The sequence below is a fragment of the Marmota flaviventris genome, chromosome 6 (assembly GCF_047511675.1).
Source record: "Marmota flaviventris isolate mMarFla1 chromosome 6, mMarFla1.hap1, whole genome shotgun sequence".
NCBI lineage: Eukaryota > Metazoa > Chordata > Mammalia > Rodentia > Sciuridae > Marmota > Marmota flaviventris.
The window spans coordinates 2,524,086-2,539,164 of record NC_092503.1 but is presented as its reverse complement, the minus strand read 5'-3'; the positions used below and the strand labels follow the sequence as shown (position 1 = coordinate 2,539,164).

The window sequence follows — 15,079 nt, the reverse complement described above, 5'->3', positions numbered from 1 at the left end:
ATTGAGACAGGCTAAGTTTAAACTCCCCTTCATACTTGGAATAAAATTAGTAAAGGAAAAACATTCAGAGGATCCTTTATGAAAAGAAGTCCCCAGGCAAATGAAGAACATGAGGATTTTCCTACAGATGCGAAACTCGATTCCCCAGAGGCTCTGGCTGCGAGGCAGGCAGAAGGGGCTGCCCACAGGGAGTGGTCTGAGGGCAGAGCAGCCTTTCTCCTTCCCAGGGCCTCTCTTTTCAGCCTCAGAAAGCAGAGGACCAGCTCTAAGCAAGTGCCTGGGGAAGTCTGGCTGGACGCAAATGCTCAGAGGAACCAGACTTGGTGGAATGGAGCCGCGGTGAGCCACGTGCACTGCCCGGAAGTGGGGAGGGGAGGAGAGGAGCTTCTCCCCACAGACGGACATGTGACCAGTGCTTGCCCTCTCAGGCCTCCCACTGATGAGGACAGACACTCAGGACTCAGGCAGCACAGGGTCTCGGGCAGACCCTATGAGGGACGGGCAAGAAGACACAGGTCCCAGCACCGGGGTGGATCCACAGAGCCTGACCTCAGTTCCAAGACTGCACCCTGTGTCCCAGAGAGACTCGCCACCTCCAGACCCCAGAGCTGTGTCCCCCGTCCCTCCAGTATCTGTCACTGCTGCAACCACACCAGTGTCCATGGACAATTGCTGGACCCCTCTGCCCAGGGCCGAGAGGCGGGCCGGTTCTGTGCAAGGGTGTGCTGCCTGAGGTGCCTGGGTCCTGGGAAACATGGCAGATGGACATAGGCTCCCTTTTCTGGGGTTTGAGAACTGTGTTTATTTGGGGCGATGGTGGAACACCTACACACATTTGCACCTCTGCAGGGCTGGTGCAGCCTGGAGAGACAACTTGGGGCTTACCCTCACGGGCACTGACTGCCATGCAGGATTTGAGGCACTGAGCCCTTCTGCAGGACCTGGGGACCCCGGTTCTACACACAGCTCTGCCATAACCGTGCAAATTACTACAGATGGACAAACTCTGCTATCTTAGAAATGTCCTGCTAGGCCAACGCCTCTCTTGGTGTAGGGGATAAGATTCCCAACAGGCAGGAAGAAACATGTCAGCAGTGGTCAGAAGAAGGGATTATTTGCAGACAGAGAAACATCAGTGCCCGACTCCTGAGTCTTCCCTGATACTTATAAGACAATCACACACAGCACAGTCTAGTTCCCACCTGAGGCTGCACTTCCATCTACTGTCTGTGGAGACCAGTGAAGCTACAGGCACTTGGCTATGAGTGTTGTGGAGACTTCTCATCAGCCCCTTGCTGGTGCCCAGGAGGCGGGAGGCGGGACATGCAGCAGGAGTCCAGGTGGTAGGCAAGGCTGAAGGATGAGTCCTGGTCCCAGGGAGGCCGCAGGGTCACCACTGAGTCTCTACCCACACCCAGGAGAGGAAGTCGGGTCTCAAAGGTCTCAAGGGGATGGGGTGAGTGACGGCCGGCTGGTGGAGGGATGGTGCCACTGGCTGCAGGTCTGCTGTTTCCAGTCCAGCAGTTGAGGGGCAGTGACAGTAGTGAGGGGCAGGGTGTGGCCCTCCTCAGTGGAAGTTCTGACTGCATTCAGCCTGGACCACCAGAGCTGCCAGTTACAACGCAGTTCACAGGGTGCCAAACCGTGCGGGTGTTCACATGAGATCTCTCGCTTCTCACAGGAAGGGCGGCTCCGCTCCACTAACGGGATCAAACTCCTGCTAGTGCCAGGACTTCCAAGTCATCGCGTCAGGCGCTCCCACGGCCAGCAGAGGGCTCAGCAGCAGAAGCCTGGCACCTTGAGGCGAGCCACCAAGACCGCAGCAGCTCAGACACAATCGGCAGGGCCTGGCCGCACCCTGCGTGGCCCTCTGTGCCCTGCCAGGCTCGTGCACTGCAGCACTCAACGCCGACGCAGCAAAGGCAGCTTCCGAACAGCTCCGCCGTGTCAGCAGACACAGTCACCTGACCCAGTGGCACACACCACCGCGCTACATTTTTAGGATGGCTCCTGCAGCCATGTGGCCACAACTGCAGCCTGGGACAGATGTGACGTCATCCTGAATCGCCCCATTCATTGGGGACCACTGTGGTCCACAGAATCAGCACCTGGGGGATGCTCTCAGCACTGGAGTGTGACAGCTGGTCTGCAGTGGGCCAAGTGGCAGGAAGGCAGGCGTCTGACCCATTCCTGTGCTGCCACCCACGGGGTCACAGGAAAGTTCCAAAATTTTAAGACTTTGGTTTGCTTCCTTCTCAGAGTGTGAAGATCATGACCTACAGACCACCCCCAGGACTCCACGGAAGGGAGCCCAGGGAGCAGCGGAGAAGCGGGGAGTCACTCTTCCCAAGAGCACGGGGCTCTGTGCCCAGCCTCTGCGCCCGAGAGCAGGTGGTCCATGCCACCCCTTCAGCACTCGGCTATGCCTGGCCACACTCCATTGCTTTCCCAGGCCATTTTTTAAAAAAATATTTATTTTATAGTTGGACACAATACTTTTATTTCACTCTTTATTTTTTATGTGGTGCTGAGGAGAGAACCCAGGGTCCTGCCCGTGCTACGTGAGCACTCTACCGCTAAGCCACAACCCCAGCCACTCCCCCACTGGGTTCCTGGGCACAGTGCGCCCTGCAGGCCTGAGCTCGGGGCTAGAGCCATCGCCAGCACGCTGTGCTCCGTGTCGGGGTGCCGCGGCTTCTAGGCCTCAATTGCTGCCGAAAGAAATTCCACAGCCAGAGACGTTTCGTTCCTCCAGTGTGTTCTGTGTGGGGTTGTTGTTGTGGGGTTGTTTGTTTACAGGAATAATCTTCTTGTGGCACAAGCAGAGAGTAGTGACCGAGAATCCTGTAGAGGGCCTGAACGGTCAGGGTCCCTGACAGTCGTCCTGCAGACACTCCTGGGCTCTGGGTGCAGTGCAGGCCTGCATGCCCAGGTCTCCCCGGCCGAGGCTAGATTTTATCCATTTCTCTGTCTCCCGTGTCTTCAGTCATTCAGTGGAGAGGAGGGTGGAGGGGCTCAGAAGCAGGCCAGGCTGTGAGTGGACCCACCTGCAGGCAGGGCCAGACTCATGCTGGTCTCTGGCTGGAGCGAGGGTGGTGGAATCCAGGACTCTTCTCCCTCAGGGGTGGAAAGGAGGCCCGCCCCTGCTTGAGGCCATGGCGTCTCCTCTTGGCAGCCATGGAGAAGTGTGGGCAGCAGAGCCCAGGCTTGTCCTCCCCCTGCTGCTGTTGCCTGGATGGAAAACACAGCCTCCGTGGACGAGCGCAGAGACACTGACCGCGGCTGCTTCCCGCGAGGGCTCTGCTTCCTTCCCAGTAACCTGAGTGAAGCTCTGAGGACCAGCCTACTGCACCGGGTCCCACTCAGTGCACAGAGGGGGCTTGAGCCTTGCTCCCCTGTCCTGCAGCCTAGCCTGGCTGCCACCGCTGGCTCTCAGCGAGCAGGAGCTGAGCCGGCCATCGAGGTCACCTTAGGGCACACCCGCCAGAGGGGCTTGTCTCCTTCTGCTTCTCCTCTCTGACCCTCTGAACTGACTCAGTTATTCTTTGTATCACGAGGACACGTGTGGCTACAACAAGAGAATTCACAAGAGGAGGGCCAGGAAGGCCAAGCGTGGCATATCACGGGGGTCAGCGCTCCAGGAGGATTCTGCCAAAGGCCATCATTCTACTTGTTTTCCAAGGGTTTCTTTTTTTAATTTTAATTTTTTAGTTGTACATAGTCACAATACCTTTGTTTTATTTATTTATTTTTATGTGGTGCTGAGGATGGAACCCAGGGCCTCGCATGTGTTAGGCGAGCGCTCTGCCACTGAGCCACAACCCCAGCCCCCCCAAGGGTTTCTTTTTAAAGCAAAATTAAAATTCAAACTTTGAAGTCTGAACGAAGGAATTGGGAAGCCTTTTCTCTTTTTGTGTTTAATACACTAGTTTTCCAACCAGGGTATTTAAGGGTGGTGGTTCTGCAGTCAGGCACTGCTGGACACCTGGAGCACTGGTCTGCTTCCCCGGAGCCCAGGAAGCTTTTCCTGTCTCCCTGTCACCAGGAACTCAGTGCCCCTCTTGGGATGGGGCTGTCGCACCCATGGTGTTTCCAGCAGTAACAGAGCTGGTCACCCACAGCCATGAAACCCTGCAGGCCTCGTCCGTGCTGCGCTGGGGCAAAGACAATTCCGGCCCACGCCTGCAAAGGCTGACTCCACTCATGAAATGACACGTGGGCAGCACCTTGGAAAGTCAGCAAAATGAAGAGGACCCCTGTCTGTGTTTTCAAATCACACTTCTCCGAGAAATAATCTTTCCTGTTTTTCTGGTCAGTGCAAGACATTGAGCTGTCCCCTGAAACAGGCTCTGTGTTCTGCTTTTCATGATGGCTACTTACAGAGTGAGGCTTCACAAACACTACGGGAGCCGTAGTAAATAGCATTCTATAGACCAAAATGGCCCGAATACTGGTGATGTGCAGCAGAATAAACACATTCCTCACCACATTACCCAGCAGAAAAGAAAAAGAGAAAAGTCCTTCTACTTCATCAGCATGACAAAAGACAAATTTCTGCAAACAACTTTATGTGGTCTGTAAGAGATTATTCAGATATCAGCATACTATTACTCCTACCCTTAAGTGGGATTAAGCTGATTGCATTTTAGTAAAAAGTCAGGGGAAGGCTGGAGAGGTCTGGTGGACATCCACAGGCCACATGAAAGCAGTTGAGGGCCAGGCCGCCCCCCTTCCCTGGAGGAGAGGGCTCCCTGGGCATGGCAGGCCATGCCTGCCATCCACCCTTCACACCAGGGGCAGAGAAGCCAGAGCTTCCAGGGGAACAACCCCCAGGCCACCGAGTGAAAGCACCTGTTGGCCTCTGCTGTCTCTGGACGTGGCCCAAGTGAAAGAAAGCCTTTCTCATTCCCTGGAAGAAATCAGTTTTTATTGCTGTAATTTGGAAGTCGAAGAAGAAAGGAAGCCAGCAGTTCTGGCTACACACACACACACTGCAGCAGCTGCCAATCACATAAGGTGGGGCCCATTACCATCTTGCAGGAGGGGAGACACTCTGAGAGGCAAAGGAGCTTTGCTCAGAGGCTAAGGGAGCCAGTTGTGCTCCAGCCTTCCAGATGTCATGTGGCCAATCCAGAGAGGTGTTTTTCCTCCTTCTCTTACTCTACTGTTTTGAGCTTTAAAAAGCTAGCTGTTAGGATGCACTGCCACAGATGCTCTGGCTCAAGCTCAAATGCCCCGCTCCCCTTGGTGACCAAGGGAACCTTGGGGAGCAGCTGGGGAGGCCAGGCTCCATGGTCTTGAGGGGGAGGCGGTCCCCACTGGACACAACTCCCTGATGGGCAAGGGCCCCGGCACTGATGTGCACAGGCTGCAGGTCACCTGGGCTGTGCCGAGCTAGGACCATCTGTACTTCTCATTCTGTCAGGTGTGGCCCCTGTGTCCTTGATGCTCAGGAGTGAGACCCTCTTGCACCCATCCGGGAGCTGAACTTACCTTCCCATAGGACCCTTGTCCTAAAACCTTCAGCAGCTCAAACTGGGAAGGATCGGCCTTCTCAAACCCTTCTTTGACATGGTGACTGATGTCGATCTCCTTCACGATGCCTTCTTCCTGCGGAGAAGAGCAGTATACCGTGACACAGGGGTAGGGTCCCTGGGAGTTGCCCTAGCGCCTCCCTCCACTGTAGTCACTGTGATTGGCTCTGTCACAGACTTCCGGGATTGGAGGGACGTTTGTGACACCATGCAGCTTTATGGAATCATCTCCAGTTAGTTTGCTGGCATGTGAGCCTCAAATTGTTTCTTTTCTGCAGGGATTTTTGTCATTTGGTCTTACCAGTACCTCTGGGAAATCTAAAGGTAGTCTCAATGAAACCCATTCTACTTAACAATTTGAGCAAAACTTTTGGTTGGGGTGACCAGCAGCCACAGAACAGACAGCCTAGGGGGTCGGTTCAGTGTCTACACGCTGTGCTCAGAAGGGCACGGACAGGTTCCCACATGTGACATCACTGGTGAAATGCAGATGGTCTGGTCGCCTCTCCCCCCCATTCACACTATCCCTGATGTTTTTGACACAGCTGATGTGATGAATGCTTCCTTGCCACCCTATGGATTATATTTCAGAAGCAGTGAGAAAGTTTTCTCCAATCTAGAAGCAAGAATTTCCTGTAGGAAAAAGAACCTACATCTTTAAGATAAAGCCTCGACAGAGATCACTTTCATGCCAAGCTGCCCCAGGCAAAGACACTGGGCGGCACTTGCACAGGTAGGTGGGCTTTCTGCCCAGTGCCACTGTCAGGTGAGGACCTGGAGAGCAGCCGCTTCCCGACCCGGAGCCTTCTCTTCTCCAAGGCATCTCTGCGCCTTCTGAGAGGCTCCTCCTGGCTCCTGGGCGCAGGGGAAGGCGCTTTTAGTGACACAGCAGAGAGCCGTGAGGAAGTCATGCAGAGCAGGCACGGGGCCCTGGGCACCCCTGCTCCTCACACTCCCAGCCCAGGACTCACTGTACAGCCACACGCCTCTTCCCTGTGCTTCAAATGAAACCCCAGCAGCAGCCATCTGCCTTAGGACGTTTGAATCACCTCTAAGGTTACTGCTTTCCCTCCAGGAACTGCAAGAGCAGAGGAGGGAAGGGCCTGTGCGCTCTGCTTCCCATCCTGACAGTTACTGGAAGCTTCCTGATTTCCACGTGGTTGAGGATTATTCGCCACTTTGGTAAAAACAATGTTCTTTTCTTGGAAACGCAAACACTATGGCCCCAGTTCTCTCTGGCTGGTTGTAAGGTTTACAGAAGCTCACTTACGAGACACAGGATTGTAACGGTGCTTCTTTGTCTTTACTTCTTGAACAGATAAGTAAAACCCCGGGGTGGGGTGCACAGTTTGGGGTGGTGGCTTTGAGGACAACCCAGCACTGGAGCTCAGATGTTCTGAACCCCAGGGCCACCAGAGCCACAGGAAGCTCCAGGTTTTGTAGTGAACTCTTCCAACTTGCAACAGGGAAAACAGTCAGCAGGGGCCCTGGGGCTGTGGGTGTGTCACAGCCCTATCCACGAGGAAAGCCCTGCTGGTGGCTGTAGAAGCCCAAAGCCAACCCTACACCCGCTGGGCACAGATGTGCTATCTTTTTCTGCCACTGACCTACCATTGGAAGAAGGAACTGGGAAGATTATCTGTCATTTAAATAAGACACTCCTTTTCTGTTACAAAACCCTCTCCCCGGGTCAAGACGTCCTCTGCCCACAGCACAGAGGCAGTGGGGTGATGTGAGTCATCCAGAATCCCAACCTCCCTCCTAAACAGCCCCAGCCCTGCAGCTGTGCAATGCAACACCTAGCTTACCTAAGGTCACAGTCCCCTCAGTACATCTCTCTGGGCTCCAGTGGGAATGTGAACGTGAGCAGTCACACTGCTGGACCACAGTCAGATGTGATGCTGTCCAGAGGCTCAGGGCAGGAGGGAGAATGAAAGTGGCCAGGGACACGGGCCAAAGAGGCTTGGACTCCCACACTGGTCTCTGCCTGAGGCCAGTTTCACAGCACTCGGGTGTGCTTCCGGAGCTCTTTTGGAAGGTTGGAGAATCACAAGTAAAAAATAAGCCCCCCTCCCCCACTGTGGGCCACCATCCCCTCGCTGCCCCGAGGGACAGGCCATCCCGAAGGCTTGCCCAGCCGGAGCTGGCAGCACCAAGGCGAGTGCCTGCCCTCGGGGAATCGGCCATGAACTCGGCTCCTCTTGATGCCAGCCACCTCCCCAGCCCCTGGCAGGCCACGCTCTTAAGGCAGCTTCAGAGCTCCTGCAAACACAGACAGCACCGCAGGCCACCCCTGCTTCCTTGATCTCAGCCACGCACCTTCTTGAGTTATGGCCCTAACATCTCAACTCACACATTTAAATGCAAACATCTACCAGCATTTACAAGATGTGTGCACATTCTTGCTGTCAAAGGGTTTAGAGAAAATGGACCCCAAGCACAAATAAAATTTCACCTCCTAGAACAGCATTTGAAACTCTAGATTTCTCTCCTGGTACTACCTTGATACAGCTAACTTACCATTCAAAATCAGTAAGGTCTCTACCAACCACTCAACAGAATCTCAACTAGCAACAGGGTCCCATTTGAGAGCTCAGAGTTCTGAGTTCATGGTGACATTTGGGTCTGAACTTACTTGAGGACACCTAACTATGTCCCAAGAACTAAGACAAAACTGGAGCTCAGGGGACCCAGTGGCGATGCAGGGCAGAGCAGGGCAGTGTCCACAGAAAGCAGCTGGGCAGGAGAAGGAAGAAGAACTATTCCTGCCTCACTGTGAAGTAACATCTGTGATCTCTCCTTGGTGAGGCAGGCCGTTCTATCTAGAACACTACGCGGATGTGCACGCCATCCCCCAGGAAAACAGTCTGCTCCTAAATCCACGCCACACGGGCGCTCTACACTTGGTTCTGAGCACAGTGCCTGGGAAGAGTGTTTTTAAAATAACTTGAGTGATGGAAAGAGAAGCAGGTACCATGACCAGGTGCTGGCCCCACAGGCGAAGATGCCAAAAGGTTGTAATGTGAGAAAGAAGCTAGAGACATGAACAGTTTAAACCACGTCCATCCATGGACACTGTCACGACAATGCTTCCAAAATCCCTGCAGAGCATCATCCGAGAGTCCTGAGGCTGAACTGCCTCACCGGCTTCAGCAAGTGCTCCCAGGGGCTGGAAAGCTAGAAGGACAGCCCCCACAGCAAGTCTCGGGAGCTGGACCCCAGCTGCGCTAACTCTCCTCTCCCTGTCAAAGTCGCCCCCTCAGGGAATTCCTGTTCTGAATCATCTGCTGTTCATGTCATTAAAAGTATAATATTTATGAAAAGAAAATGCAAATTAAAAGTTGTGGGAGAATATTGATAAAAATATAGGAAATAAAAATTAGACAAGTGTTAAGATTTATTTCCAAAAAAAGGGAGAGGTCATTCTAGAAATCAGAGCTGCATGCAGGATATCAATTCTCAGAAAATTATAGAATAAGTTTGCAGGGTTTGTTTATACAAATACAGAAACAAGGACAACACCTCAAGGCTGTACCCACAGTCTGTTGGTGAGCCCTGCTCTGCTTCTGAGGTTAAGACGTCAGGGGATGCGGCCACAGCGAGACGCGAGCCTGATTTTGATGAGACTTGTGACGCTCTTTCCTGCAGCTCAGATAGGCCAGAGGCCCACCATGCCATGGAGGTCCAAGGAAGGAGTACCAGGAGCCACTCTTCATGGTACACATACAGGACCTGCTCATCCAAGAACATCTTGTTCAGAGGTCTCAGCACAGCCATGGTGCCACCTGCATCACGACCACCCAGGGGATCTGCTGGATTCGCAGACTCCAGGCCCAGGGGAGGACGACATGGAGGCCAACTTTGTCTTGGGGGACAGCGGAGAAACCTAGCAAGCTCGAGGCTGGTTTCATAGCCTCCCAGGGCAGGGGACCTGGCGACAATTCCCACAGCTTGCCCCAAGGGACTTCTGGTCCACCTCTGCAGAAAGTGAGTCCTCTGGGAACTGCATCCCATTGTAAGAACAAACCAGGACAAAGTCCGCCTCTGTGCCCACCCAAGGTGTCTCCCCACACCCACACGGGCCCTGACACATGCAAACACACAGGACCAGAGGAACCTCTTCTTCTGGATGGGTCGGGTTGATGGTTTGGACAGGATTCCTGCGCTAGGGCAGCGGTGTTCAGAAGTCAACGGCTGCACGCTGAGAGCTGCTGCCTAATCAGTCCATCCTAGTTTGAGAGGACTGAATGGCAGCTTAGGCAGGCGGGACCTGGCTGGAGGAGGTGGGCCACTGAGGTGTGCCCTGGAAGGGTGCATCTTCCCCCCAGCTCCCGCTGGTTCCTGGCAGCCTCGAGCAAAGCGGCCACCTCACCTCCGGCCCAGAGCAATGGAGTCGGCTGTCAGTGGACAGAGACCTTTGAAACTGAAATCCCTGAATAAACGTTCCCTCCTTTAAGTTGTTCTTGTTGAGTATTTCACAGGGATGAAACACTGATTAAAATACTGGGTATCTTGTGCAAGGATCCAGGGCAGAGCTGCAGCTAGAATTCAGACTGCGATGCCAGGATCCATGCGTGGTTCCTCTCTGGCCAGGGCCCAGGGAATGTCAGAGAGGTAGTAGCTGCTGAGTCCCAGGGTCTTCTCTGCTCTCTAAATTGCCCCTTACATGTCTCAGCAAACGTGCCACTTTCGCTGGTGAGAAGGAAGGTGCAGTGAAACCCAAGGGCCAGCCGCATCATCCAATCAATAGAAAACCATCCTACAGAAAGCTCCATGTCTCTGAAGGGCTAAATATAGGCTGAGCCACCAAGTGCAGCAGCATCAAGGGCAGGAATCAGGCCAGCCACGGGGTACGTGCTGGGGAGCGGTAAGGCAGGGCTGGCTTTATTTAAGAATAAGTCTGTCCCAGAACACAAGAGGAGGGGAGCAGCAGGGAGAGGGCAGACACCGGCATGGAAAAGGCTGCTGGAATGTCAGGACGGCAGATGCAAGCTCTGAAATTTCAGGAGCGTGACACAGTACACCGAGAAGGGGAAGGAAGGCCTCCTCCACTCTCCGGATCTGCTTTCCTGTCCTGGTGAATAGATCCGTCCTGACGATGCTCATGCGGTGGGATCCCTGGAGGGACAGACTTGCAAGTGCGTGGCAGAGCTCCCTCTTCTCCCCGACCCTGGGGTCTTTTCTTTTTCTTGCCAGAAAGGTGATTCAGTGCACCAGAGGCTGCAGAAGCAAGAGTGGTCATGGATGTCACCACACACGACAAAAACAAGGACTGGGCCAGGGCCTTCCTTATCTCAGGAAGAGACTGAGATTTAAAAGCAGTGACAACGTCAAATGCTGGTGAAGATGCAGAGAAGCCGGGCCTTCCGTGCATCGCTGGCTGGATGTGAAGGGGACTGGCCAATCTGCAGCCGTCTGGCGGCTCCCCTATAAAGCCACACGTGTCTGAGCACACCACACGTCATGGCGACCGGCTCCAGGGCACCAGCCACCTCCCCACCTGGCACACCAGTGTTTACTGCAGCTTTGCCTCCACAAGGCACCCACACGTGTCCCAGTGCGGCGGTCCATGGTGGCACAGCAGGCCAGGGACACGGGTGCAGCAGAAGGATGACCTGCAGCTGGGCACGGCCGGCACACAGACATCCAGAGAACCGCACTGAGGGACCAGCCGGTCCCAAGATGACACGACCTGTGGCTCCACGTTGGCCACATTCCTGACACGCAGAACCATGGGGAATCCAGGTCCATGGCTGAGGGGAGGGGCGGAGTGCAGACCCGCACACACCCGTGTAGAACTGGGGGGCCTGAGTCGGGCCTGTCAACGGCACTGGGTGTCTAGCCCTGGTTCACCACGGCCTCCCGCTACACGGGACCTAGGAGGTCTTCTCCATGCTGCTTTTTGCAGATTTCTGTGACCCTATAATTACTAATTTTTGATGCTTAAAAAGCAACTTTGAAGTCTGTTTGGCAATATTGAAACCCTTTGTTATAGGATTTAAAGGAGTAAAATAAATCTTATGTCCATTAGTACTACTATGACATCTAAAATGTTTTGCAGGAAAACACATTAGGACATTAGAAGTAGTAGCAGAGAGTATAAATAATTAATATCCTTTCCTTTGTTTCTCAAACTTCTTTTCCATCAATATAAAACTGATCAAGATGATGCAATCTTCCATATAAGAAAACATACACAACTAAAGCCACACTACTAGCTGTCCTTGTGGGGTCCAACAGTCACCCACTGCGGTCACCCCAGCTGTACTGACATATCACGAGAGTCAAGGCAAAAGTAGTTGTGATTTTTGAAAGACTAGTAATACCATATAATTTGTGATAGAAAACAATAGAAAAGGTCCAGATAGTATTTTTGAAGGCAGATGATAAAATTAGTGAAAAATGATGACTAGATATTATTAAAGATTTTAAAATTTTAATGCTCAACTTGCAAAATTCAGCTTTTGCATTAACACAGAACCTCCAGCCAGAACACAGATGGAAAATGGCCCTCTGGGTGATGTGTAAACAGCCTCCACCCAGGGTAGGTGGCCAGGAGTTAATGGGGGTTTTCCTGGAGGAGAGGTGTGTGAGTGGGTGGGGGGATCAATTTGCTGGAAACATTAAAGAAAGGAAAGCACTTGTTTAAAATGAAATCAGGGACTACGGCCTGCTACAGCTGATGGGACAACTGGACATGCAGCTCTCCAGATACGAGCGAGAGCATCATCATCGGCTCGCCTGGCCACTGGCAAGGCAGTGGACGGCGCTGGTGTCAGGTGTGGCTGCTGGGGGTCTGCAGCAGGTTCCCCAGGAACAGCACTCCTGACGGGAGGCGGATGTGTAAATGAGGTGCTCGAGCAGCGGAAGAGAACCATTTCTGTCCAGACTCCACGGTCCAGACACTTTTCAGTTTCTGCTAGAAGCAGATCATCGGTTCAGTCTTCAGAGAGACTGACGTCGGGCAGCTGCACTGGCCGTGGATGTGGCTAACGGCGCTCAATGGCCCCCAGCCCACCCGAAGTCATGTTGCCCTCTACCCCTGGCCTGCAGGCCTGTCGGAGCTGGGGAACTTGGCCCAGAAGGAGGCTGCAGATGGAGCAAGCTCATGTTGAGACCCACACACATCAGCTTTTGCCAACATGAGCCATAAAGCCCAGACTTCCAAACATCATGAGCACAGAAGAATTTCAAGAGGTGTGAGAAATCTGTCTACACTGCAGTATCCCCTTGGACCATCTCACAACACTGCTCACTCCTAAGATCAGCATTTCCACTGTTATTCAAAAGCACAGAGAATCTAAAGACCCACTGCAGGGGCCACGAAGAATCTGGCCGATTAAAACTCCACAGCAGATGGTTCCACCTCCCTTTGCTCCTTGCTGCCCAGTCACCTGGCTCTTGGTGAGAAAGAGGCTCCCTGGCCTGGGCCCCCTTGTCGGAGACACAGGGCTTGTGCCAGGACTACATGCAAGGTGGGTCTCCCACTTCCCGACTCCTCCGGATAGGGCACTCTGCCTACTCCACTCCGTCGTGCCCCTTTCTCCCTAACAGAGCACAAGCACACGACATCTTCTCAAAAACACGTGCACAGGCTCAATGAAAACATCCCAGAATGGCTGCAGGGTGGCGCAGGCCCGCCAGCCGGCGCTGCGCAGGACGCAGCACTCAAAGCCCTGTCAGCAGAGCCCCCGTGCAGTGCGAGCTTGCTAATGCGATGAGACAATCCCTGCATATGGTGCAGGACGTGGGCATGACAACTTTCCACACCCTTGAAGCCGATCTGCATTAGACATGATTTTTAAGTTCAAAGAAATTATATTCTGAAGGTTTCAAAACCCTGCCCTAGCTTGAGGTTTGGCAAACTGCGTCAGCGTGTGCAACACTGCTGGGTTTGTTGCCCCATGGAGATCGCACACCTTGGCAGGTGAGACTCTGGTGATGAGGAAAGACCCCAAAAGGTTTTGGGTGTTCTGGCTGGTACACTAGAAAAAGCGGTTGGAAACGTGGTTAGGAGACCATCCGCTGAGGGTGCCATTCTGAATGCCAAGTTGAGGTCCTATCACGCTCTAAACACAAAGGAGGCCAGGTCTGGGTTTTGGTGGCACACAAGATGGGCCAACTCCACCCATGAGCCTGACCTGCGGGTGCAGGCTGGGGTCCTGGCAACAGCTGAGGGAGCTCAAGGGCACTGCCAACTCTGCAGTCAAGGCCTGGTGCTGGCTGCATGTGAACTGAATGATTTCACTGTCATTAATTAACACAAGGCCACACGCTAACGCAGAATTGCCTGATTTAACATCCTCATTAGAAATGCACCAGGATATTCCATGCTCTCCCAGACACACACGCGCACACACGTGCAGCTGGCCACTGCTTGGGCAGCCTGCTGGTGAGGGCTGCACCATTAGGCTGCACTCATACCCACAGGTATCCAGTACTGTGTCCTCTCAATTGGGTTTGGGTTAAACCTCCCAATGTAAGACAGTACTTAGAATAAACAGTGCATTTATAAGGAAAGGCCGTCACTGGTACTCCATGAGTAGGCAGCACCGGGCAGAGCAGAAAGGAGCCTCAGCACACACTGGCTCATCTGTTGTTAGAGGACATCGGTGCTGAGCCAAACACAGGGTGCTGTTCAAACAGACTTGACAAATTTCTCTGTCATTTACAATCCGAGTAATTCATTTAAAAAAGAAAACCAGCCCACTATCATCTGCTTTTGAATATTTCCAGTTTGTTCTTCATTCCTGAGTGACAGCTTTGGAACACTGGTGCGAATCCCCACTGCACCGCGTCCTTGGGTCTTACCCAGCACTTGGTCCTGCTGACAAAGACAGTAGGTCAATGTCTGCTTACGGGAAACTGCACTGAGGTCTCAGGAGGGCCTCACTAGCAGCTGCCCATGCAGGGCTGGGGTGTGCGGGTGCAGGCCAGTGCTTCTGGGAGAGCACGGAGTATTCTAGGGCATCTGAGCAGCCGCCACTGACAGCCACTTCTTCCCACAGAGCGACATATTTTTCTTATTATACTTTAAATTTTTAAAATAATTTTTACCCAGAAAATTACTATACCCCTTTTCCATAAGTAAGATTTCTATAAATTTTCACTAGATCATGCAAGTTTTAACTCAAGTTTCAATCCTCATATTCCCAGGTTGTTGGGCCAATTTTATAAACCTGAAGGTGGTATATAAACTTCACCTGCCTCCTTTTATTGTGAAAATCAATGCAAAGAAGAATTAACAATTGAACTAGGAGCTGCTGGCTGGCTGGAAATCCCAGTGGAATTTCTATTCCAGCTGTGTTCCTCTTCCCAACTCCGGATGTGCATCCTGTTTGGGGAGGCAAAGAGAAACACTCTGAGCTACCACCACCACCTAGTCAGGAGGCCTGGTGCCACGTGAAGAGAGACCTGTGCCTGCCAGCAGGAGGGAGGGCGCTCGTCCCAGCACAGGGGGAAGCCTCCGTCCCCTGAGTCCTGAGACGGGTGCAGGAGCGAGCTCAGGCAGCCTGCTGTCTGCACACTGAGAGCTGCCCACCGTT

The 15,079-nt window shown here is 53.2% G+C and overlaps 1 protein-coding gene across 2 annotated transcripts in view; it reads right to left on the bottom strand.

Moving 5' to 3' along the window:
- Rps6ka2 (ribosomal protein S6 kinase A2) overlaps positions 1-15,079 on the bottom strand; it is a 242,718-nt gene that overhangs the window by 79,096 nt on the left and 148,543 nt on the right. For both annotated transcript variants that reach the window (XM_027939377.3, XM_027939376.3), the window contains one exon: positions 5,494-5,610. In XM_027939377.3, coding sequence (XP_027795178.1) covers positions 5,494-5,610 — 117 coding nt within the window. The remainder of the gene's footprint in view (positions 1-5,493; positions 5,611-15,079) is intronic.